At 31.9% G+C, this 26,821-nt stretch overlaps 3 protein-coding genes across 5 annotated transcripts; 2 read left to right on the plus strand and 1 right to left on the minus strand.

Moving 5' to 3' along the window:
* Positions 1–424: 424 nt before the first annotated feature.
* Positions 425–3,649, plus strand: LOC146527176 (uncharacterized). The gene is made up of 4 exons (XM_085206366.1): positions 425–570; positions 1,179–1,245; positions 1,826–2,027; positions 3,222–3,649. Exons 1-4 carry the CDS (start codon positions 496–498, stop codon positions 3,520–3,522), a joined length of 645 nt encoding a protein of 214 aa, XP_085062492.1. The 5' UTR covers positions 425–495; the 3' UTR covers positions 3,523–3,649.
* Positions 3,650–6,055: 2,406 nt separating this feature from the next.
* Positions 6,056–26,454, minus strand: Plod (procollagen lysyl hydroxylase). Of its 3 annotated transcripts, none has more exons than XM_085206364.1 (13): positions 26,310–26,454; positions 19,113–19,347; positions 17,939–18,111; positions 17,038–17,205; positions 16,658–16,854; positions 15,653–15,906; positions 14,763–14,987; positions 10,485–10,626; positions 9,484–9,666; positions 9,080–9,184; positions 8,630–8,776; positions 8,185–8,299; positions 6,056–7,669 (listed from the first exon to the last, which is right to left on the minus strand). In XM_085206364.1, the coding sequence occupies exons 1-13, from the start codon at positions 26,437–26,439 to the stop codon at positions 7,500–7,502; spliced, it is 2,244 nt and encodes a 747-aa protein (XP_085062490.1). In that variant the 5' UTR covers positions 26,440–26,454; the 3' UTR covers positions 6,056–7,499. The 3 variants fall into 3 exon arrangements, with proteins under 3 accessions (XP_085062490.1, XP_085062488.1, XP_085062491.1); XM_085206362.1 differs by lacking the exon at positions 26,310–26,454 and adding an exon at positions 23,861–24,009; XM_085206365.1 differs by lacking the exon at positions 26,310–26,454 and adding an exon at positions 20,338–21,031.
* On the plus strand, positions 12,326–13,833 carry LOC146527178 (immunoglobulin domain-containing protein oig-4-like). Its single transcript, XM_085206367.1, has 4 exons — positions 12,326–12,485; positions 12,671–12,742; positions 12,928–13,077; positions 13,328–13,833. The coding sequence occupies exons 1-4, from the start codon at positions 12,384–12,386 to the stop codon at positions 13,484–13,486; spliced, it is 483 nt and encodes a 160-aa protein (XP_085062493.1). The 5' UTR covers positions 12,326–12,383; the 3' UTR covers positions 13,487–13,833.
* Positions 26,455–26,821: the final 367 nt, after the last annotated feature.

Here is a 26,821-nt window from a genome sequence, read left to right on the forward strand (position 1 = left end):
AGTCTAGATATGTAAGTTGATTTTGATTATATTGTATAAATACTGAAATCAAGTATTCGTAGCAATATTTGACGTTAAAAAAAAATCGGAACTTTTGGCCCCGCTCTCCCCTAGTATCTTATCCCTTTCGGAACATTTAATTTGGGGTTAAAAATCGGGAATTGTGGCAACGCTGGTTTAGAGCTGCTTATCCTAAGGTCTTGCAGTGCTTCGCATTCCTAGTTTAAAATCGCAATCATATAAGATGAAACGCTAGTTTAATTTAAGAAAATATATTAAAAAAATTAACATTTAAACTATTGCGACAAAAAAGAAAATTAATTCAATGAATGTCATCTACGAAGTACGCTGAAAGGATTGTATTGTAGCAAAATCGATTTCCCCCCTTAGGAATTTATTGTGTTCATAACAAATGCATATTGCATTTGATACTTCATATGACCGCAGACGATTGTGATACTGCAACACGTAGAGAACTTTGAAGAGGATTTTAACATGTCTTATAAATTATACAAGATGGACTGTAAAATAATTTTTTATTTATTTTTCATCGCTATCCCGATGGTAAAAGTAAGTATAAAAAATCAGTTGAAAATATTGTTTTTAAGAAGAGTAGGGAAAAGAAATTGAAATATAATCATTCCCCCTAAAGGTAATTAATTGTGATTAATATATATTATAGCTGTTATCTTTGGTTAATATTCTTCTGTGTGTATAATTTATATTCATCATAGATTACCACAGACGCCAACATGGGTATATGTCTCTATAATAAAATTTTTATTAATATAATAAATATAATAAACATTTTATTACAGAGAGGTATAGCAGTAAGTTTTTTCAGTAACTGTAAACAATGTTAACAATGAAAATTTATTTATCTGTTCAAGAATATCTATCTGAAGTACAAAAATAGGTGAAATTAAATGTCATTTCAATTTTATGTAAGACTATTAAATAATGAAACTTTAATTTTTATGTTGAAAGAACTGTTGAGTTGTATGCCATCTTTTCTCAGCAGAACTCCGTAGTAGCTCTACGTTCTTCTGGCAAATCAGAAATGCTTGCAAACATTAAGAATGTTTTGAGTTAGAATTAAAATTTAATTTCCAGTAGGTACCACCTACGTTAAAAAGAATATATATTTTAATTTGTAATCTTGTAACATTCTTTTGCAGTGTGGTGTGCCGGGGACATTTTTCTGGAGACCAAGATTAGGACTTGATTTGTCTATACCAACCACAGGTGAAATATTATTTAATGGATGGCTTCTTTAGACTTCACTAATAGCGTAAACTGAAGGAACCTAGTGTTAAGCTTTTATAGGCTTATAAAATAGCTAAAAGCTTTGAATAGCTTTGCCATACTAAGAAGAGAATCATCTCTTCTTAGTAAGCATAATTTCTTCGTAGCTTTGCCATAGTAACCCTAGTGTTATCTATTCTACCATCATGTATCATTCTTAAAAATAAATTTCATTAAAAAGCAGATGCCTACAGATTTAAGCAATGAGATCTTAGACTACTCCAATTGTTTTATTGAAGCTATATATATAGTTCGTCTCTAAAGTATGGCAATAATCAGTATATTATAACAACTTTATATTATCTACTAGTTGCCAACATTTGCATCTTCGTTTGTACGGATTTTGTGATCACTCTTGCCACTACTTTAATTAACACCCGTTTTGTACTTATACTATTTTTTTTTTATTAATGTCAATGTAGATATTTTTAATACTTAGATAGCTATTAATAGTGATATCTCTAGTTTATTTCTACGTCCTGGATTTCCACATCAGATGTTATAAACTTATTATTTTCAGAGACGAATATGGACGTACATCAACCAAATAAGGAAAATATCATAGCAGGCCTGGTAACAATGGTAGAAGGGTACCAAGCAGGCATGACCGTTGTGGCATTAGCTGCCGGATTATCGAGTGCAAAGCCGTACCCTCATCTTAACCCTATCTCTGCTTACTTTTACACGAATGCTTATCGGTGGGCTCTCAGACACTTCAGCCTGTAAGTTATCGTATAATAATTAAAACGTAAATTTATTGTTTACTAGCGGCCCGCCTGCGGCTTCGCCCGCTTGAACTTTATGATTATTAATTTAATCAACAGAGTTGACTGACAGACAAAAATAATAGTATTTTTGTCTGTCAGTCAACTTTGGATAGCCAAATCGAATCGAATCTAAAATAATTAATCGAATAAATGAATCGCGTATCGAATCGAAAAAAAAATAATTGAGAATTTCCTCCTTGTTTTGAAAGTCAGCTAAAAATACAGATTTAATACAAACAAATACAGGTTTATTATAAGTATAGGGGAGAACAGGGTAATGAGAGCCTACTATGGGAAAATGTTGATAAAAATCACATTTCTCTAAATTTTTGTAATTTTTTATTAAGAACTATACCTTGATTACCTATTTAACAATATTATAGTCACGGTTATAATCAATCACAGACAAATGCGGCTAATGAGAGCCTATTTAACACTCATATGCGAAATGGGAACCTTTATAATTATTCTTAAATATAAAAATAACAAATCGCACTTTAAATGACATCTTTCGTTATTATAATCATTAACAGCTATAAAACTATTTAGCTTCCCCTAATTTATCTCTTTTCTTTAAAGTACTATAAGGAAATTAGTATTTTTTTGTCAGCGTGGAGCGGAAAACACAATCGTCCCTCGTGCAGCACTAATGGCACTAATGACTGGTGGTTGACGGAAACAGCTGTGTGCTCGATTGCGCGAATCCAAATCCTGCATTCCGTGAAATCACCGTAGCTCCCATTGCCCTACCGCTCTCATTACCCTGTGTTCCCCTACCTAAGTATAGATATGTATTGCTATATATTCGTAGGTAAAGGTAATGCCTTAATTTTTTTTAATGAACCGATTTTGATAAAACAAAATTTTGATAAACTTGTTGTTAAGGTGAGTTTAGACAAAGCAATTGGTGAAAGTTTTATGTAAATCGGTTCAGCACTTTCGTGATCATACATACAGACGAGAAATTAAAAAAAAATATATTTTTGCTTTCTATTATTCTTTTTAAATGTACCTCTATCCATTTCAGTCAAAAATACTAAATGTACAGACAACATATTCTTACTGTTTTATACATAGAGATAAGATAAGATTGTCTTTGAATTATTTATTTAATTATTTTTAAGCATTCTGTCTATTTTGTAATTCTAGTATACCTGTTTGGGTCGGCGGAGGCCGTGGAAGCTATTGCGATACTCATAAGGTCTGGCGACGTCGTTTCTTTTACATGGATGAATTTGTTCCTACTTGGTTGCGACATCTTTTCCCTTACGTTGATAAAAAAGAATGGGAGAAAGAAGAATTGGAATTTAAACGATTCAAAAAATACTCAGAACCAGCTTTTGGTAAACATTATCGTTATCCAACTAAGCGTTTTAATGATTTTAAATCGCAAGAGACCAAGGAGTCCGTAGAAATTGCGGATGCTTCTAGTTCAAGTGGCTTACAATAAGTTTACAATCTTTTAATTTATAATTCATATATTGAGACGAACAGAAATGAGTTGTTTTTACATTTATTTTGCACATATAACTATACTATATTCTTCTTCTTCCTGGCATTAATCCCGGCTATTACCAGGGTCTGCTATATTATATAACTATACTATATTATTATCCAGGAATACTGCCCCACGCTCGCTTTCCTCCCTAACCCCTCACTGCTTTAATGATAAATAATAAAATTTTTAAATTAAAGAACAATGATGCATATTATTTGTATTAAGTACCTATATAATATAGCACTTGAAATACCGCTTTATCAGATACGATATTCTTAATTCCTAATTAGGGTTCCGTACTTTTTAAAGAAAAAAGAAACTCTTATAAGATCACTCACGTCCGACTGTCTGCCTGTCTGCCCGTCTGTTTGTTTTCCTTTGTGTCAGGAACGCTGGGACATATTGAGTAGAAATTAAGATCATATACGCAGATCTACGGGCCTATGATTTAATGATAAAAAACATATTTCTATATTTACGAAAATTATATGGCCGTTTTTATCGCAAAAAATAAGTATTCGACACTGTGAAGGGAATCAAAATTCGTACTTCCAAGATCAACACCATCTTGAATTATGAAATTTGGCAACTAGCATCTACAGATAGTAATAGTTTAGGAAAAAATCTGGAAAAACTGTACGTGTGTAGGTAAATCCTAAAAAATAACAGCCTCAAAAACAAAAAACGCGTCTCTCGACAATAGTGTCGAGTCAAGAAAAGAATCAAAATGTACTTCCAATTGACCTACAATTATTAAATTTGACAGCTAGCATCTACCAGTGGTACTAATTCAAGAAAAAATATTTACAAACTATACATTTGTGGTTAAATCCTAAAAAATAATAGTCCTAAAAAGGGGCAAAATTTGGTATTAAAGCCGCTAGTTCAAGTGAGATATCAGATGAAAGAGCTCTGGCTAAGCTAAGCCTGAATTTAAGAAAAAGCTCAAAACCTACAATTTTTGTACGGAACCCTCGGTGGGCGATCCCGACTCGCCCTTGTCCGGTTTTTTTTAAAAACACACTTATTACTAGCCATACTAATTATTACTTCAGACCTTTTGTAAAGACATAATATGCGTGATTATACGAATAATACGTTATAGGTAAAGATAAGTTATAAAGAAGAATAATTGATGTCAATCTTTCATGTACCTACTTCAATATTGACAGAAACTGCTAATTTTCTTTCTTAGGTTTACAGTGAACCAACATATCCTCCTATAGACAGGAAGTATTAACCTACATACAAATATAACATAATTTGTGCACCTATCCTCAAACCTTATACTGACTACTTATCTATGCTTTAATTAATATGGCTTAGAATTTAATTTATAATGCAGACGAGTGCTTTATATACTTAACATATCTCCTTATCAATAAAATTTCACATGAATCTAAATTTTTTTAGCTTCACGCTGTGGCCCGCACATAGTAGGGTAAGCGAAAGGAACCTGGGAACCCAGCATTAAGTGACGGAAATTTTTCATTTCAAAGTTTACATTTTTTCACTCTTCTTTTCACCTTCTTGTTAAACCGTTGTACTTCATGGAACGTCTCAAGTTCTTTGCTATTAAATTTAATGTAATAGTCCCACGATGCTGTAAATCCATGTGATAAATAGAAAGCTTACTATTACTTTTTTACTCCGTATTTATATATGTTTATACGCAGTAGTAGAGTGGTCTGTTTTTGTCGAATTCTAGCATTTTGCAATAAATTCAAGTAAAACTGAAGTAACTATGACCTATAATTCTAATTCAAAAGTAATATTATAAATGCGAAACTACCTACATCTCCTTTTTTTGCTTTCACTTTTAAACCAATAAACCCTTTTTAATAGAATTCGATAAGGAAATAGAGTTAAACATGGAAAAGGACATATATTTTCATTTATCGTGAAAATAACGGCTGTCGTTCTCATAATTTGAATTGTGATATCATAATAAACATATTTTTATGTGCTTACGTTGCAAACGCCGCCTACGTGATAGATCAGAATAATTTAAAACAATTATACATCTTAAAAAGATGTGCAAAAAAGTCCGCTATCATATATGGCCTATCTTGTTAATTACTTAAAGCCGTCGTGACGAAGTGGCACAAGGGTGTGACTGTAACGCGATAGTTGTGGGTTCGATCCCCACTCGAGGAAATGAAATATTTACTTAAATTTATACTTCCGTTTCTTCGGTCTGGTATCGAGGCAAAAAGCGCGGCATTGAGTTCAGCCATTCAACACGGAATGCCTCCAGAATTCGGCGGAAAGTGGGGAACGGAGTGTGCTAACACCATGTCCTCTCTTCCTACCCTGGCAGAAACCAGCAACGCTGCGCTTTTCCTCTTTATCAATGCGAGGAAATGAAAATATTAAATTTTTTATTTCCCGGAGTGAGATTCGAACTCACAACCGGCGTGTTTCATGTGACGACTTGTATATTAATTTTCTAAACACAAAAAGGGACGGTAAATAAAACAAGTTCTTGCTCTACTACTATTAATATAATCGATGCTCCCATATCTTTGGCAAGTAACAAAATACAAATTTAAAACAATATATCCACTTACATAATAAAAAATAAAATTAATAGGAATCCATATAAACAATTGTTAATATATAATTAATAATTAAATTATATAAAAATTAAATCTGAAAATATTGAAAGAAAAATATAAATGAGTATAATAAAATACAATTTAATAAACAATTATAATTGTTAACTTAATATTAACTATCGGTGATCCTCTTACAATCTACTTGGATTATGCATATTATTTGATAAGATTAATTACTTTATTAAGATTAATTATGAGAAAAACTAAGCATCCTGGATCAAATGTCAAGCAAATATCTCTTGTGGAGTACTGTGGGTGTTGGGAACTTCAGGGGTATCCAGGATATCTCTAAACTACTTTTATAACTTGCATGCGATCAAATGTTACTTATCTTAATATTCAGAGTCAGTTTAAAAAATAAATGCAATTGCAAATTATTATATTTAAAAAGAAGTTAGTATATAAAATATAAATGTACTTTTAGTAAATAACAATATAAATAAAAATGTAAAAATAGTTATTGTGAATTTCATACATATGTCGACCATTGTAAAGTAATTATTTTAAGGAAAATAAGATCTTTGCTGTAAAATGTAATTATTTATAAGAAACCAAATTTAAACCAAAACTAAATTTCACATATATATATAATTAAATTTGTGCGTGTTTGTCACCCTACTCCTGCTAAGAGACTGTAGGGGTATATATAATTGTTAACACGCTATATCAGCGCCCTGAATTTATTCGCTACAAATGCAATTGTGAACTGATTTTCCACCATTGTTTTGTAGAGTATAAATAACCAAATTAAATATACAATAAAAGAGTTGAATGTGAAGTCTCGTATTATTGACATCGCCGTAATACTGTAACCCACAAGATAATTTGTATATTATGTATATTTTAATACACACAAAATTACATGTGCTATTTTAATAAATTACTTGATGAAAGAAATCATAGGTATTTCATTCATATATAAAATATGATTTCGTTTACAAAGAAACATACTTTAATGACATTTATATATGATAAAAGTAGAAACGGGGCCACTGGTATATTATAAAATTCACAATAACATTTGGCCCGATAAATACTTTATGAATCTTGAGAAGACAGACATGAGTTAATCTCGCGAATGTACAGTCGCTTGTAAAATATTCGATATACGGAGTTCGGCGTCACTTTGTGTCATATAAATATCGAATGGTACAATAAATGACTCTTAGCGTCGCTCTCTACTGTACTTTAGCGGTGCAAGGGTTCGCGGGGTAGCGGTGTGAGCGGGGGCGGCCCTATATATTATGTATTTAAAATACGCATTATCTCATAATTCATAAAGTTCTTGTCGGGCTATACAAAAATAAACATTTACGGATCAACAAAAGAGATCATGATATATCTAGTTCCCTTAGTGACCTTCAGGCCTTCGTGGTAGTGGGTGAGGCGTCCAGGGTGCATCAGCATCCAGCCGCGTTTTGTATCGCGAACTGAACAGTTGTAGCGTATGAACCTGCACCCACCGCCCTCGTAATCATCGTCTGTTTTAAAAATAAAGAAAAGCAATATGGTATATGTATGGTTTATACCTACTTATTTTTTTAGCTTCTCACTGTATGCCGCATATAGCAGTGAAGGCAGAAAGAGAAAGAATGCTCCATTCCCATTAAAACACATGTTTCCCAATTCGCTCCGAATTCTCGAGACATTGCGTGTAGAGTGGCGGAGTTCAACGCCGCACTTCGTCTCATAGCGAGAAAATGAAAACACGCATATATTTACAGATTTACATTTAAATTTAGATTAATATATTATTATTATATTAATACAAATTACTGTGTATTTATATTATGAGCTCGTCGTGGCCTAGTCGACAGTGTCCGACTGTAAACGCGAAGGTTGTAGGTTCTAATCCAACTCAGGGGAACGATTGGGTATATTGACTCATTGCGTAACGCCTCGAAAATTGGTGCGTGGGGAACCCAGAGTCTTTACCCCTCTCCCTGTCCTGCCATGAGAAAAGCGTGAGGCTACTTAAACAAATGAAACAACTTACATGGAGTATTAAGTGCAATATTAATAGTATATGTGGAAGAGTCATGATGGGGTCGTAGTGAGGGTTGCTCGTCGGGCCTGTAGCGTACCACGAAGTTCATCACCGATACTGGTGGCTGTAATGTCAATGATATTAGTTAATTATTAAAGCCGTTAAGAACATTTTTACAGTCTGTGTCATAGTCATATTTTCATTTTTCCCATAAGATATGACGACAAAAATATCTTTAAAAAACGATTGGTATATATGTATTATGAAAAGGATTAAAAATTTCGAAAATGAATTTGTATTCTCTACTATAAAACTACTACTTCTTTACTTTTTCTTTTGTAATTGTTTACAGTTTCAAATCGTATAAAACTGTGCATAACGAAACAATGAAAAACGGATTTTGTATTCGTCGGTATTTAAATTTATTTATAACATAAAACAATATTATACTTACATTATGGTAGTACCCTGTAAATATGAGTTCTTGTAGGGGGCGGACGTATTCCTTAAGAATATATAGCCATTGTCTATCAAGGCCAACTTGTTTCATATGAATATCTCGTGTTGGTACTGCTTCATATCCACCTTCGAGTCGCTTGTCCTGAAATGATAAAGATGGTAATACATTCCACTTAAAATATAAAACAAAATTAATTCTTATATATTTTGAAAGCACATTTAAAATCGAAAAGTTTAAGGTAAGCGAAAGGTTTGAGGTCTTTCGTGGCGCAGCAGCACATCATCTGAATGTAAACGCGACGGTTATGGAATCGATTCCGACTCAAGGGATTGAATTATCTTCATTTCCCCGCTCTGGAAAGAGCCAGCGCGGCGTTGTTTTCCGCCACTTGCCTTCCTATATGCGGGATACAAAGAAAAGCGGAAAAAAACAAAGAGGTTTTACATTATTGGTCCCGTCACTCCATTTGCCATAAGCCTCCATCACTTCTATCCACTCTTTACAGAATCTTGCTGACATTATAGGGAACCAGTAGACATCTGGACAAGGCTGCGAGAGTAACAAAGAAACAAAATAAAGAAAAAAACATAACAAGAAATTGAAAAAACAAAATAAACATGGTAAATTGTTTAGGCGTAGGGATTACGTTTCAGTTTGGCCTGAGACACCTTCATGGTAGGTGTCTCATTGATCTATAAAGAGAAAAAATATATTATCAGATTATGCACATTTTGGCACAACAACGACAAATTCCTACATACAAAAAAAATCATTTATATGTAGAAATATTTACAAAATTCTAAGAACTCTTAATGCTTTCTTTGGCAGCGACATATTTCAAAAATTACCATGGAATGATTACGCCCTTCTTCAAAGCTAGAAGCGTATTCAGGGCTCAGATAGCGTTCTTCCCATTCAGCTTTGTTTTCCATAACTTGGTACACGTCAGGGTTGGTTTGGGTAGTGTCAAATGTTTCCGGGTTAATGAGATGGCCAAGGGCTTTTTCATTGCTAACATACATCATTATTCCCTGAAAAGAAAGTAAAGTCTTATATAGTTCTTGCGAACTCCTCGCGGCTTCACCTGCTTGAACTACACAACTATTTATTTACAACTGCGTAGAATGGTTATTTAGATACCAACATAGGGACGCCCCCCTCGCACTGCACCGCTACCCCGCGAGCACGATCACAAAACTAAACTACAGTAGAGGATTACTCTAAGCGTGATTTAATACGCCATCTATACTAATATAATAAAGCGGAAGAGTTTGTTTGTTTGTTTGAACGCTAAGATCTCTGGATCTACTGGTCCGTTTTACTTTGTTTTTGTTTTGTATGAAAGCTGCATTCTTCAGAAGTGCTATAGGCTATATAATATTACATTACACATATATACTAATAAATTAAAATACTTTCTAATTTGACATGCAATTTATTCTGCCATGTTAATAACAACCGTCGTCGCTACGCGACCGCGTTCGTTACCGCGTCATTTTGATATTCATCCTTATGAAAATAAATATAAAAGTCACTTTTAGCATTTCATCTAGATTGATATTATATTTCTATAGAAATTATATTCTTATATTTCAAGCAGGCGTAGCCGCGTCCGGGTCCGCTAGTACTGTATATTAATAAATAAAATAACCGATCAAATTAGCTATTGAAAAAAACGAAAGCAAAATTTTATTGCCAACTAAAAAAACGATAGTACTATACATTTCTGTAGCTAGCCACGCCACAACTTAAAGGCAAAATCGAAAACAAAAGAAAAACCAAAAAAGAAATGGCGCGTTAGGCATCGACACAAAGTGAATATTATGCATATTAAAGTACATGTACATACCTTACTCCTCAGGCTTGCGCAGAACGCCATATCCGCATCTTGTTCGTCCTTGACGTAGGTGACGCCTTTGGCATACTCTTCGCGGAATATAGAAATTTTCATCAGATAGCAGTTTGTAATGAACGGAACATTCCAAATTCCCCTGTAAAAATGTAAAAATTAATAAGAAAATATTTAAACAGCAATGAGTAAAGATATCCAGGCCAGTCGTGGCAAAGGGGCATAAAGTGTGACTGCAAACTCTGGTTATGGGTTCGAGGAACTTCCCCACTCGAGGAAATGAAATATATATTTAAATGTATATTTCCATTTCTTAGCTCTGGTGTAGTGGCAAAGTGCGGCATTGAGTTCCGCCACTCAACACGCAATGCCTCGGGACGGAAGTGTCTTAACATTAGGTTCTCTCTGCCTCCCCTGCTGTATCAGCTTCACGCTGCATTCCTCGCCTGTAACCGGGTAGGCTGCGGGAGACTAGTGTTAAGATACTCCGATTCCCGCTTTCCGCTGAATTCCGCTGAATGTTCCTATGTTAGCTTTAATAATGTACCATTCTAGGAAATCAATTTTAAATGATTTGCATGTTTTTGGTGTAAAAATATTTCTTATATTAATTGTTATTGTTAAATCTTATATACATAAGTTAACACGACGTTAGACGTTCCTTTATAGCACCAGTCCGCCGTTAACTACATATAAAATAAGAAGCCTTAATCAAAAACTAGAAGTAGTATTATTATAATATAAAAGATATATAAGAATCCATTGGAAGTATTAGGTATATACTTAGAATGTAATTTCAAGCGCTGAGGGGGCCGCTAGTCTGATCACTCCACTTTATGTCGTCTGTGACGCAACGTCTAGATCTATCTTTCCCATGGGCAATTTACCAATAACACAACAATAACACTATTAAAAATAAACGTAACATATATAATGTCATATGCAAATTAAAATAAATGTAATAATATATTTATTATTAAAAAAAAAACTACCGACACTACCGGGTGAACGTATTTTAGAATAATAGAATCATAGCTTCTTCGAGAGTGTTCTTATTTGAAATGCTTCTTTTACAAGAGAACAATCTCGATTAAGTAATCTTTCGAATATAAGAAAATTAAACACAAATGGGTTCATCTCTTTGGGAGAAATATATGTAGATACACACATACCTATAGACAGACATGTCAAACTTATAACACCCCTTTGATTTCGTCGGGTAAAATGGAGAAATGTTGAAATGGAATCAGCCAAATCCCAATTTATCTATCTAAACTTGTGTATCGAATTAAAACGTGATTTATAACAAATATTTTTTTCGTAAGTCAATAAGAATTAAGATTGATACATTTCTTATGTAACAGGGTAACCATTCGTTTGTATTTCAATAATACTTGTATATTTTTAATGCATTATTATTGTATAATATTTTTGGTGTTTTACATTACTGAGCTTTTATCTGGATCTTAATTGTTATTTATTTCATAATAAATAATAATAATAATAATTGAAGTAACATAAAATTAAATATTTTGCAGTTAATGAGGAAATATAAATTCTATAATAAAATAATTACAAAAAGTTAAAAAAAAAACATTTTGAAAGGAACATTTGCACAGATACCAATTGATGTATCTGCAAAATAAGCGTTAATTCCGTTATTAACAAACGATATTTAAGTGTATATAAAAATCCTAAACAAAAAAGTGTCCTTCAATTAACATGTGTATCAATGACCCCATCAAACAAATGGGAGCACGTCGTATGAATCGCAAAGGAAATCACAGTACGAAGCAAAAGGGGAGACAAGGGTCCCAATTACGAATGCTATTAGGCAATCGACGGCGGCCGCAGTATTTGAGAGACTCCCGCGAGGACAACACCTGGCTGTGAACACAAATGTTGCTGAAACGCGCTGTCGTTGCGGCACTAATGCTCCTACTCATCGTGATGGAGAGCGATGCACGCCGCGGTCGTACGAGATCAAGAACCAAGTCCAAGGTTTGATTTCAAACATACATTTTCATACAAAACGTTATATATATAGACCTAGTTCAGAAAAAGAGAATAATTTATTTATCTTCATATTGATGTAAATTGAAACCCACTCATAATGTTTATAAATATCTTTCTAAACATTAAATTTCTTCAAAAAATCATACATGTATATTCCCCGGTATTTGCAGGTACAAATCGGATTACCTATCACAGGCAAATACAGGGACCCAGAATCGGACCAGTACTACAATAACAACGATGTAAGTATGACACTATGACACTTGCCACTGCGATAAATAATGATATATGAAATAAATGTATAGCGAACTTAACAATAAATTAAGCTTATAAAATATTTTATCACTCAAAATTGCGAATTCATATAAACAAATTATAATGAAAAATACGTTCAAAATTATTTATTTGATTTTTTTATATAAAATAGGGAGCGAAGATCCTCCTCGCTTCGCACTTTGACCTTGAGTACGTATTGGGTCACAAAATAGCCTTCCTCTGCACCGCAAAAGGAACGCCGCGCCCTCACATCACCTGGTTCAAGGATGGCGTCGAAATATACGCCCATCACTATTTACACGTAAATAAATAAATAGTTATTCTGTTTTTTCTAGCTAGGCATAGGGAACTGGGATACCTAGTGTTAAAACACTCCTATAAAGACACTTTCGTTCCTCATTTTTCACCAAATGCCTCAGTAACAAAGCAAGGAAATGAAAATAATAACTATTCATACCCCAGAGAAGGAATCGAATTCACAACCGCCGCCATAAGTCGCACGCTTGTGGCGCGACGGGTACATTTGAATACAATGGTTTTCCATATTCCAGATTCACGAGTGGCTTATAGACGATGATCGTGTAAAATCTAAGATCGAGATCGATCCCGCTACTCAGATGGACGCCGGCGTTTACGAATGCACAGCAGATAATATGTACTCTATTGACAGACGCTCCTTTAAAACTGATTTCTCTATTGCATTTGATTAAACAGATTTAATAGAACTATTAGAATAAACAAAATAATAAATATTAATAGATTTTAGTAATATATAAATGTTCCTATACAAAAAATAAACCTTTATGCTTATAATAAAAAAAATGTGCTTTAAAGATTCGAATTTGGTAATATAATTATTTTTAATTTACAATTCATTGTGTATCTTTATAATACAAATATAATTTATTAATTGTAACTAATTGTATTTGTAGAATAATAAAATGAACTGTTATTTTATTCATAAATGCTGTCAATAAAAATCAACATATAAAATTAAATATTATTTTTAATACATAATCTATATTTCACGCCATAAAAATATAATATGTTATTATTATTTGTTATTATTTCATTATAAACATGTGGTTTCTACTTATTGTAACTTGATTTAATTTTATATAATCATAAAAAAATCCTATGAGGCCAGTTGTGGAGCAGGGGCACAAAGTGTCTCTGTAAACACACGTGTAAACGACAGATTGTGAGTTCGATCAGGGAAGGAAGAAGGTGGAATATTATATTTAACAAATTTATCGGAATATTACATTGAAAATTATATTTTTTGAAATAAATTTAGAATTGTACATTTTTTTCAGTAGTGTAAAGTTTATTATGCTATAAATTGTTTATATGTATAATTTGTAAATACATACAACACATTACAACACCTATATTATAATAAAAAATAATTAAAAGAAAATAACTTATAAAAAAAGGGGCAAGGGAGAGTCGAGCTCGCCCACCGTTCCGTACAAAAAATCGAGATCTTGGGGTTTTTTTTAAAATTCAAGCTTAGCTTAGCTAGAGTCCTTTCATCTCATATCTCACTTGAACTTTAGCGACTTTAATATCAAATTTTGCCTCCCTTTTAAGGCTATTATGTTTTAGGATGTAACCAGAAATGCATAGTTTTCAGATTTAGAATCTAACTGCCAAATTTCTTAATCCTAGGGCAACCGGAAGTACTGTATTAATTTTGATTCCCTTTATAGTGTCGACATACGTTTTTTGTGACATAAACGGCCATGTCTTTTTTAAAGTAAATGTAGAAATACGGTTTTTTCAGAAAATGGTTTGAATTTCAACTCGATATCGCCAAGTATTCCTGAGACAAAGGCTTTTAATAGACCGACAGACAGACAGAAGGACAACAAAGTGATCATATAAGGGTTCCTTTTTTCCTTAAAAAGTATGGAACCCTAAAAATAGTAATTCTTCCCAATATGTTCACACAAAAAACAAAAGTCTAATACTACAAATACTCACTTAATATTGCGATTAACTATGTCGAGATAGTCAGAAGAACGTGCGTAGAAGCCAGACGAGTTGATAGCACCCCAAAAGTTGGACCACGCCTGACCACCGCGTACGAGGAGAGGCGCTATGACGTCATAACCACTGGACAGCAGGTAACGTAAGGTGGAAGACTCGACACGCGAGAGACTATCGATGGAAAACACGTATTCGCATGCTGAGCTCACACATCGGTCCCTGGAAATAAAATTTTCTTTTAGCTTCACACTGTAACCCACACATAGCAGGGTAAGCAAAGAGTACCTGGTGTTAAGACATTCGGTACCTCACTTCCCACCACTCAAGGCAATGCGTGTTGAATGGCGGAACTCATCGCTTCGCTTTACCTTGTTACCAGAGCGAAAAAATTTAAAGTATTAAATACTCTATTTCCCCGAGTGGGCATCGAACCCATGACCGTCGCATCTACAAACTCGAGCATGTGTCATTCCGCCACGACGGCTTCAACGGCTGGATAATTAGGCATTGAAAATTCTAATTTTGTAATATAAAATAGTATTATAATATAGCTTTTTCACAATTTTTAGATTAGTGTAAATTATGATATTAATATTATAAAATTGAAGTTTGATTAGTTGAAACGCGCCAATCTGAAAATATTATTTCGAACAAAAAAAATATTATTATGTTGGATAGATGTATTGAGGAAGGATACAATGCATTACATGATTTTTGTTCATTTTGATGTTGGTTACATCGTCATCATCGTCATTACGACATTGGTCATATACAAAGTTATTTAATTTTGTTATGCGTGCGGCGCCACAGGCATAAAACTAGTCGCATTATATAATTAACTTAAATTTATAAAACAATGGAAATTTTAGGATAGTATTACTTACTTGGCAACATTCCTAGCTTCCGCTTCGGACATGAAATCGGAAGGTTTAACCCGCTTGGCGCTAAGATATTGCTTGCTGCTTGTCTTGTAAAACTTGTCAATATCTTCTTCATGATATTCCACGTTGTTGTGGACAAAGATATGAATTTTATTCTTGGGATAATCAACTTTCTCTATTTGAGTCAGAAATTCTTCTAGGAAAGGTGTAGGTTGTTCAATGAATACCGCCATCAGGACATTAGGAAGAGCGTCCTCCTGGAATATGATTATAAATTTTAAATGTAAAAAAACTTTTTACGTAAAAATAATCCCACCAAAAACATAAATAGGAGCCAAGTTTAATATAATAATGTGTCATAAATGAGCCTTTGACTACATATTAGTATGAACTGAATGGTCATATCCTTATTCTACCGAAAATATTTGCTTCATACTGAAATATCATAAGGTTAATCTTTTACACGTGTATAAAAGTGCATATTGTCAAACTGTAAAAGTTATGGCCGTGTGTTATGTTTATTCTATTAATTTAATGTATCTTTTATGCATTATTAAAAAAAATATTAGCATTCTCCACTCTTTCTCTACATAAACTATAACTGTACCAAATAACAACCTCCTCCATCCGCAAATTTCGTAAAAAAGGAGCAAAAGTTTTTGCTTCACATCTATATATATAAAATCGAAAGGTCACTCACTCATCACGAAATCTCAGAAACTACATGTGCTAGGAATCTCAAATTTTGCATAGGAGTTATTTATAGGACGTAGGTGCTCGCTAAGACGGGAATTTGCAATATCCGACTTCTAAGGGGTTGTTTTTGGGGTCGAAAGTTTGTATGAAACTTCGTTACTACAAATGCTAGGAGTCTCAAATTTTGCATAGACGTCACTAGGACGTAGCCATGGAGACAGAAATTAATAGTAACATAGTTCACGCGGGTGAAACCGCGAGAGGGCCGCTAGTATTAATATATACAATAACATAAATACTATAAAAAAGTACCTTTAGTGCAGTACGTTTTTCATCACACATTATGCATCCTTTTGAGACTGACCAAGCATTAGCTAAATAATTGGAGAACTGGTTCAGCTTCAATTTCGAGGGGCCATTACCATGAACAATGAGGGGACGTTCGTTTGACACCACATTCTTAATGTATGGATAGTCTTCAGTAGAGTTCAATACCAATTCTACGTCAGCTGTTATAAAATAAAAAGGATTTGTTGATTACTTAAACTTTAAATGTACCTACACATTCATACGTGACATACGTTAATAATATTTATATCACTCATTCGATTTTAATTTATAAATATAGTTGGAGGTTAATACTTTAAATTATCGAGTTAACATTATATTTTAATTATAAAAAAATAACTTACAGAGTGCGCCATTCAAGTTTTGGAAGATTTCCGAATCGTGATCCAGAGCAATTCTATGTTTCAGCCTGTATTCCTCATCGAGATAAACCATTGTATAGTAAAGTTGGTCGTCGTCATTATTACGTACTTTCTTGTAATTCAAAATAGCCATGACATCAGAGTAGTATCCTGTGTTACAGACAGAAGAACGTTAATAATAACATTAAATATTTTATTATTTTAGCTTCACCCGTATTTAGCAAGGTAAGTAGAAGAAATCCGGTCCCCATCCAACATCCTATTTTCGAGGCATTTCATGTTGATGTTGCGTGTTGAGTTTGTCCTCTTACCAAATCGAGGATTTAGTCCGTCTACATATTCAGTATTATAGTAAAAACAGCGACACACATACGATAAGTGGAAATCAAACCTACAATCATCGCGATTATAGTTAAGCGCTATCCCACTACGCGAAGACAGCATTGATTTTCTTATAATAAAATAAATAAAGGAAAGTAAAATTCAAGAGACCATATCTCAAATCAAACAATATACGAGATTTCATAGATTGCAAAACTAAAATAACAGGCAAAGGTTTTAAAATTTTCAATACAAATTAAATTAAGTCTTTTAATTGTTATTCCACAGTGAGGGTGGAAAAAATAACCCTCCAAGCATTCCACCTATATGCTTGTCACAACTTATTTATGTTGTTAACATTAAAAGCAGAAGCATATTGTGTCAGTTTATACATAAGTGTATATTGCCAATTATACAGTAGTGTTTGTCAAACTTATTTCAATTATTTAATTAATCTTTTAGGCTGTATTTTAAAAAAATATTATTATTCTGCACTCTTTATGTAAGTTATAATTATACTACTCTTACATATTAAAACATAATAATAATATGAAACACTTACCAATGAAACCACCAGAGTTCAAGAACGCATTAGTCATACTTGTATCTGGATATTTGCTGGACAATGTGGGATCAGGCCAACAGAAAGATTCCGCCGAAAAGAGAACTCTCACAAACATGTTGGTAAATTTGTCAACTATTTCCTTCAGATTAGCAAGGAACATCACATCGAAGCTGCAGACCAATATATGAAATTATCGTAAAAGTATATTCAATTTATTATTAATAATACATAATGATTTTAAAAATTGTGTTTCGAAAACTAGGCATAAATAGATAGTATTAAAAATGGCAATATATGAAAATTTACTAAACTATTACTATTATTTTTATAATATTATACTAAATTATTATAACATGTATGTTATGTTGTTGTTTCAAAAACTGGGCATAGTATTTAAGTCACTGAATTAAATTGGGCCAATATATATCAATATACATCAACCATTTACATCTACATCATCTAATTGAAGCAATCACTTGGTTGCTATATGATGATTTAGTCCGCCATTTTATAAATACACCAAGATTGTGTATTCAAAATATTTATATCAAAGGGCCACCACACTATATGTATAATAATAATTCTGCATTTTTTTTATTAAGCCCAGAGTAACAATGACTTTAATCAATGAGTATAAATAAATACTTTAAGAAGTTATCATTAATAAATATTCTAATTATTAAGTATGCATCTTAGTCAAATACATCAATTATGTGAATGATATGAATTATAACAAATTCATAATTACTATCTGAATACTATTAAAAAGTGATAAGTCTTATTTTTTAAAGTATTGTTAAATAGGGGTTTGACCTCTGTTGTTTTTTATTACTGATACTGATTATATGTATGTGTGTCTCTATCAATTTCCATCAACAACACTTCATAAAATTACATATTTTATATGAGCCCATCACTGCATATGACTTTAATGTGATGGTTGTGATTTCAATTCCCATTCATAGGAAGGAACTATTTTCATTTCCTTGCACTGGTAGCAAATGTCACACTGTCTCAATCATTGGATGGGAAATGGGAAACAAAATGTCTTAACACTAGGTTCCCTCTGCTTACCCAACTCAAATGGCATATGGTGTAAACCTAAAATGGCATATTTTAATTTAGTAGTATCTATATATTTATATCTATAATCTATTAACTTCATTCATACCTATCTGTGAAGAGAATGATTCGGTCTCTATCTTCTAATTTTTCTAGGGACTTTAGTTTTTCTTTTAAGAGATTTATCTTTTGACCACCACCGGGATGCTCCATGTTTCCTCCGACCCATTTTTTCCCCATTCCTAGTACTTCAACATTAATTCCATACACTTTAGCCGAACGAAGAAAGCGTTCCAATCCATGATTGTTGTGAGTTGCTACAGTGAAAACACTTATTTCTGGCTCTGTGGAAATAAAATAAAAAATCTTATACATATACATAATGACACCACTATATGTTACTAACATACATATAATTAGAATTTTGTATGAGAATTATTTATTTTTCACTTGCAATATAGAAAATTCGCACTTGCACATTGCCAAATATTACATAATTCTTGTTACAAGCATTTAAGTGATGTAGCAGCATCTATAAATATTATTGGAATGTAAACTTTTCCAGCACATTTTAAGTAAATATTTACTATTAATTTCATATTATATCATTCGCTTAAGTCAATGAAAAGTGCCTAAATATTCTGGTATGTTTTTTTTTACATTTATGATTATTATGACATTAATATAATGGTTATTTACTATTGCCATTTCTTGATTAAGCCTTTTAATACATATAAAATGCATTAAAAGTAACTATATAATACAGCAGCTTAAAACAACCTTAAGGCCACAAACAAAGAGAAAAAAAGTTAGAAAAAATCATATTATTTGTTTAATTACATTTATTGAGATTATACTTCACATATACTTACATGTATAAGAAAGTATTAAGAAATATATATTATAGACAAGACTATATAGTCTTTGTTTAAATTTAAAACTTAAAAGTTTTATAAAATAAAGCTCTTTCTAAATAATAACTCAAGACAAAATGTACTAAATTTTAAAATTTTCCTACAAATATATTATACAATACACAAATACACTACACAATATTTTAATTTTACTACATCAGAGATTTGAAATGATTTTTGAAGTGTTTGAAATAAAAGTACAAATATTTAATGCAATATTTTATAACTGGTACATTTATAAACTATATCAGTAACTAATATAAGTTGCAGGGATATGATTATTTTAATATATTTTCATACACATTATGTTCATATTTCAAAGTTGAATCTTAGTGTATTCAATGATATCTTAAAGTCAATAATGTTTTTATAAGTTCATGACACGAGCTTTATGTAAAAGTCAAATTAATATTAACTTACGTTCAGAAGTTCCATCTGATTGTTTACTGAGGAGAAGAATTAAGCAGCAAAATTGAAGAAATGTTGTCATTTTCTAGACTAATCGACGCACGAGTTCAACGGACTGCGGCAAGCTTATTAATCATAAAATTGGGAGCGGTGTAATACTCGGTAATAAAATATTTTATGTCGCCCCACATAGGCGGACTCGCTTCCGAAGCGATAAGCTCCAATAGTGGAGAAACGTCATCCAAACGTTAAGATAACGCACGCTTCCTCCCGGTGTGAGGGCCCCAGTGGCAGTGCCGTATCTCGCTTTAATTATGAGATCATCAAACATCTGGTTTTATATATCACTGCATGATTTCACTAAACAAGTCTTACATCAATATCAATTATAAATCTTAAAACGATATAACGCTACAACTGCCGGTACAAAAATAAATAATCAACAATGTGATTGTTTTGCTTATTAATGAACATTTGAACATCATATATGTAAAAAAGAAAGCCCTGTAGCCAATTAGCCATACATTTTGTCTATTACGTTAACATGGCATCCATTTCAAATATTAGCTAAAAATATCATTGGAAAGAACAAAATTATTATATATATTTTTTAAATGTGCTTTATGAATGGCAGCTGCGCGGAATTCAATGAAGTGTTGCCAACTTGCCATTGGTATATAGTCAAATCAAATAAAATACCGTCAAATGAAATACCGTTAAAAAGTAGGTATCGCTACTCCGGGTGTCGATACTTGAAAAGTAGCGCTACCATATTTACCTTTATATTTACATACTTTTACCGTTAACTTGAAGTATCGTTAAGCCACGGTATCATTTGGTATCGTTATAAGCTAGTTTCGTTACCGTCGCTCTCGCCTGATTCCGGGTTTTGATTGTTTTTGTGAATATAGGTACATCGTTGGTTTTACAATCGTTAAGCATGTAATTTTTTAAAACTTAAATGGGTAATTTTAATAAAATTATTATCATTATAAAAAATACTTTGTGAAACTTTCTTTGTTTCTTTTATTTTTAGCTTCACGTTGTATCCCGCACACAGCAGGGTAGGCAGAGGGAACCTAATGTTAAGACACTCCGTTCCCCACTCTCTGGCGAATTCTTAAGGGAATGCGTATTCAGTGGCAAAACTCAACGCCGCGCTTTGCCTCGACACCAGAGCTAAGAAATGGAAATATAAACATAAATAAATATTTTAATGGGATTGAACCCACAACCGTCGCGTTACAGTCACACCCTTGCGCCGCTGAGCCATGAAATTAATTTTCTATTTTAGTTAAGCCGCCGCATTAAGCTATAATTCGCATCCAATTTCAATATGAAAAAATATTACTTTTATGAAAAAATATTTATTGTAGAATTACACTTTTTTATCTTTTGTACAGCCCATAATACGTACGCCCCATCTTTATTTTTAACAAAATGAGCAATTGTAGCGAAATAAAATTTAACGGCAACATCGCATAAAGGTAACAAAATAAAAGGGTAATTTATACCGCTACTTTTACCGCTACTTTCAAAGTAACCCTAAATTTAACGTTAAGATTTAACGCAAAATTAACCTTATTATAACGTTATTTTTCCGTTAAGTTACCAAGTAGCGCTACTAAATTGTAACGATACCAAGGTATCGAAATGAAATTACCGGTAATTAGCGTTAATTTTAATGGGAATTGGTAAATTGGTAAACTGCTCAAATCTACACTAGTCATCTAAAAAAAGTTACATTTTCACGAAAAATGTAACATTTGACTATGTGAAAAATAGCACTAACATAGTTGCAAGTTGAAGTTATTAGAATTTTCACTTATTTTGTTAATTAAATTATGTAAATAAAAAAGTCAGTCATTATATTGTATGATTGACATAATTATTATTTTTCACTTCATTATCGCTGGTTCCGGTCACTTCCCGGTAATTTCAAATTTCCCGGAAGTGAAAAAAAGATTAAATTAATGCTCATGTAAAAAATATTAGAATTAGCTATTCTAATATTTTTTACTTGCTTTTATTTATTTTTTTCATCAAACCAGTTTAGGGTATTTAAAGATAAGTTTAAAAAATATAATGAGATTTATGAATCTCAACCGTCTTTTCTCAAAGATAATTTCTAATCTAAAATTTTCAATAACTGTAAATATAAATTTATATAGGTACTTGAATTCTCAACGTTAAACTTTGACAAGCAACCTTTTGACATTTAGCCCAATATTATTTTTCCCGCCATTTGTTTAAAGATGGCAAACTGAATCGTACATAGAGCTTATACTTTAACGAAAATATCTGTAAATATTTCTTCTTAAATTATTAAAAAATTAAGAAGAAATTATTAAAAATTAGAAATTTTTGAAAAATATTTAAATCATCACTGATTTTTATAAAAATTTGAATGCATTCTCTGAAAACTATTTTGTGTTTCGTGGATTTTTAGAATTCACCCCCTAAAGTGAAAATAATTTCATAAACATGTTTAATAAATACTCGTATAGTACAAGGGGGCGAAGCCGCCCGAGTCCGCTTGTAATATCATAAAACAGTAACAATATTTAAAATATTTAAAATTGCAAATATAACCAAATAGCTTCACGCTAATCAATTAACCATTAAAAATCTATCATAAATAAAGTAAAATCTATCCATTTAATAATTTTTATCTCTGTCGCCCGCTGAATGCCTGAAATGTTTTATCCGTACATAGGTGAGAGGAATATTTCTGAAATTAAATTCATGAACTTGATGCCTTTTCATGCGAACCCATTGTTTTACTCGAATACCCATGTTCCGATATAGGATGCCCGTCAAAGGCTATTGAAATAGACAAATGAATTCACAAAGCAAAAATGTGTATTTGTAGGTTCTGTACTTTTTAAGGAAAAAAGTAACCCTTATAAGATCACTCTGTTGTCCGTCTGTCTGTCCATCCGTCCGTCATAAAGGTAATCGAAATTCATAGGGTACCTACTTCTGGATGACCTAGAATTATGAAAATTGGCAGCTAACATCTATAGGTAGTACTAGTAAAAAACAAACTAATGGTAAAAAATAAGTTTAAGTTCATCAATAAATAAATAAGAAAACAAAGGAAATGCATAAGGAGCTTTCTATGTACTTTGAAGATTAAAACGAAATTTAATATTTTCTAAAATACTTCAAAAACTTTGTTTTATTTTTCTTTAATTATTTAAAAAATATATTTAATAACCTTATATATATTTATGAAAAAACGTAAAGTATTGTGACCAATAAAACCTAAAATTTTTTATGTACTAATTTAATTTTTTATGGTACTTTATCTTATAAATGGAAGTTCAGATTTTTTGTACAGTTAAGTTAAATAGAATCTCTTTGATTATTATTATTAAAATATTAATATAATTAAATATGAATTGTTCATATCATAAAGACTATTCAGTAATTTAAAATAAAATGCGCATATAATAAGCCATAATTGAAAACAATTCCTTTTTAGTTAAAGAAGCTGTACTTAATTAAAAAAAAACATATATTAAATAAATACCTGTATCAAAAACGTCGCGCTCTACACAATATTTGTTAGCATATTCTAAAATATACTTTTCAGAACTTGCAACATTTATAACGAAAACCACTAATAAGAGTTCAAGCAAAAAAGTGCGAAATTTCAAATTACGCGAGCGATGCATCTCGCCGGTGATTTGCCGCGCGTCTGCACGTATGCACTTAAAGTTCGTAACTATCAAATTGATCACAGGGGTTGGAAGAGAGGGTGCACTTCAGCCGCCCTATGTAAATATATTACCTATGCGCTGTTAAAATAGGAAGGCACCAAAAATTTTAAATCACTTCATACACCCTTTTTTAACATTCATATGTACCTACTAATGAACCCAATTGAAAACAAAGCCCTAATAAATACTTTTACTTAATAATGCTAATAGTGCCTCTTAGAAAACTACTTAATTTTAAAATGAACATAAATTGTCATTATATTATGTAGATATATATATTTAAAAGCAATTGCAAGATGTATTTTATCTTTCTGATGGATGAATGGATAAAATAGGTATCTATCTTGCAGTTGCTTTTAAATATATAAGCTTCACGCTGTATCCCGCACATAGGAGGGTAGGCAGAGGGAACCTAGTGTTAAGACACTATGTTCCTCACTTTCCGTCGAATTTTGGAGGTATTGCGTGTGAGTGGTTGAACTCAACGTCGCCGTTTACCTCGACTTTGTCTAAATATATAAGAAAGGAATATAAGTATATTCCTATCATATGAAGTGGGGTTAGAGAGGATTATGTTTTATCAGATATCATGCCTATATTGAGATATATTGATATATACTTAGGTATATTGTAAACAATTTTTACACTTATTTACAGTACAATCAAGCATCTCTTAAATATATTGCTAATATTATTCCGCACTTAGGATTTTTTTTAAATAAAAAGAATTTAAACAACAAGGAGAATAACATAAATAAGTTTTGAGAAGCGTACCTATAAAAAAATTTACATTTGTAGCTTGATAGGAACTTATGGCTTAGTGGTCAGAGCGCTTAGACGCACAGTTTCAATTCCAGCTACTTTCAAATTTTGTATGATTGTTAAAGATATTTTTTGTAATCAGGTCCTTGTCCTTGGTTTTATTTTTTTAGATGTTACTAAATAAACTATAAAGTTTACTACAATTTTTTTAAATCATCTATATTACTTTTGTTCAAACAAAAAGTAAATTCTATTGTCTGGTAAGCTTATTTAACGATAAATGCTTGGATCATTGCTGCCGTTCTACGATGTGAACAATCGAATCTTATTAAAAATTCCTTACGTCAAGATCTCGCTTTATTCGTTTTAATCACTTGCTTTGGTTATAATTAACATAACTTCAGGTATAACATCTATAATCTATAATTAATAAATAATGTGTCATAAAAAGTAAAAAACGAGTATTTCGACATTAGAAAGGGAATACCTAATTAATTAGATTTAAAAGGGGACAAAATTTTGTATTAAAGCCGCTAGTTCAAGTGAGGTATCAGATGAAAGGGCTTAACTAAGCCCGATTTTCAGAAAGATTTCGAGACCTCCAATTTTTATACGGAACCTTCGGCGAGTCCAAGTCGCTTTTGTCAGATTTTTTCTTATCTTCAAGGTTTTCACATACAAAATAGGTAGTAATCACACTTTTACTTATACACAGATTAATAAATCTCTATCAGTGTTTAATTATATAATATTTATATAAAATGTATAGAATTATGAATATTATTTATTTTATAGTACAATACAAAAACAACACAGCAATAATAATTTACGGAGTTCATATTAAATATTTTATGCAATGTAAACATATCAATATTGAATTTCGTTGAATCGTTCGTTCGTTATTACAAAACAATCATGAGTATGGATATACATTTAATAGTTGACAAAAAATATTTTCTTTTACATAAAATTAATTAAAATTAGAGGCAGTCATGGCGCAGCGGCACAAGGTTGTGACTGTAACGCGACGGTTGCGGGTTCGATCCCCACTAGAGGAAGTGAAATATTTATTTACGTTTATATTTGTAGTGTCGTGTGTAAAAATGCCACATTTGTTATGTTTATGGCAGCAGTGATTCTAAAAGGGTTCCGCTTTTTCCTTTTAATATATGGAACCTTAAAAAAACAAATTCATATCTGAATTTCACTGTGATTATTAATTACAGCATTTCCAAAATATTTGCTTCAGTATATTATTTTAAGCTTTGGGGACAAAGCCAATGAAGTCCGAACATGAATAAACAATTTATACGTAGATAAAATGCGAAATTTGAAATCGTTAAAAAAATGGCAGTAACATTTGGTTTTATTAAGAATTTTATAAAAAAATTATATTAAAAATTTATACTATAAATATAAAATAAATTAAATATCTGTCTAATTATATACAGAGCAGTTCGCTTCGCTTTTAATGTAGCCAATTAATAGCCAATTTACCTTTTTGCAACAACGGTCGTGCAGCGGCTGTACAGTATTCTTCATCATGTCCGCCGCAAGTTTCTTCCGACTTAATAAAATGGAGAGTAATTGTCAAAATGGTGATGCACCAATAAAAATACGTAGACATCGTGTTCCTCGACGTCTCGACCGACGACTGCAACTGCTCAATACTCTCTATAATATCATCAAATGATTTGGTGAAAGCCACTATAACGCTTCTATTTGAGAAAAAGCAAAACAGTACAAATAACTGAAAGTTGAAGCAAAAAAATTTAGATTATTTATATATACCTAATAAATAGCAAATTTTATTATGTCCGTTGCTATAGTATAAAATATAATCCAAGAAATGAACGCGAAAGGAGAGTCGTGAGTTTGATCACTCATTTAGTTTTCCCCAGCTCTGGGAAAATAAAGTGCTTGGGATTCAGCAACTGAAGAGATCATGTCTCAAAGACCTATTCCAGATGATCTAGATAGTTGAAAAATATTAGCAAAATGTTTGCGTG

The sequence above is a fragment of the Heliconius melpomene genome, chromosome 21, assembly GCF_056956725.1.
Source record: "Heliconius melpomene rosina isolate 202511_hmr_F chromosome 21, ASM5695672v1, whole genome shotgun sequence".
NCBI classification, from domain to species: domain Eukaryota; kingdom Metazoa; phylum Arthropoda; class Insecta; order Lepidoptera; family Nymphalidae; genus Heliconius; species Heliconius melpomene.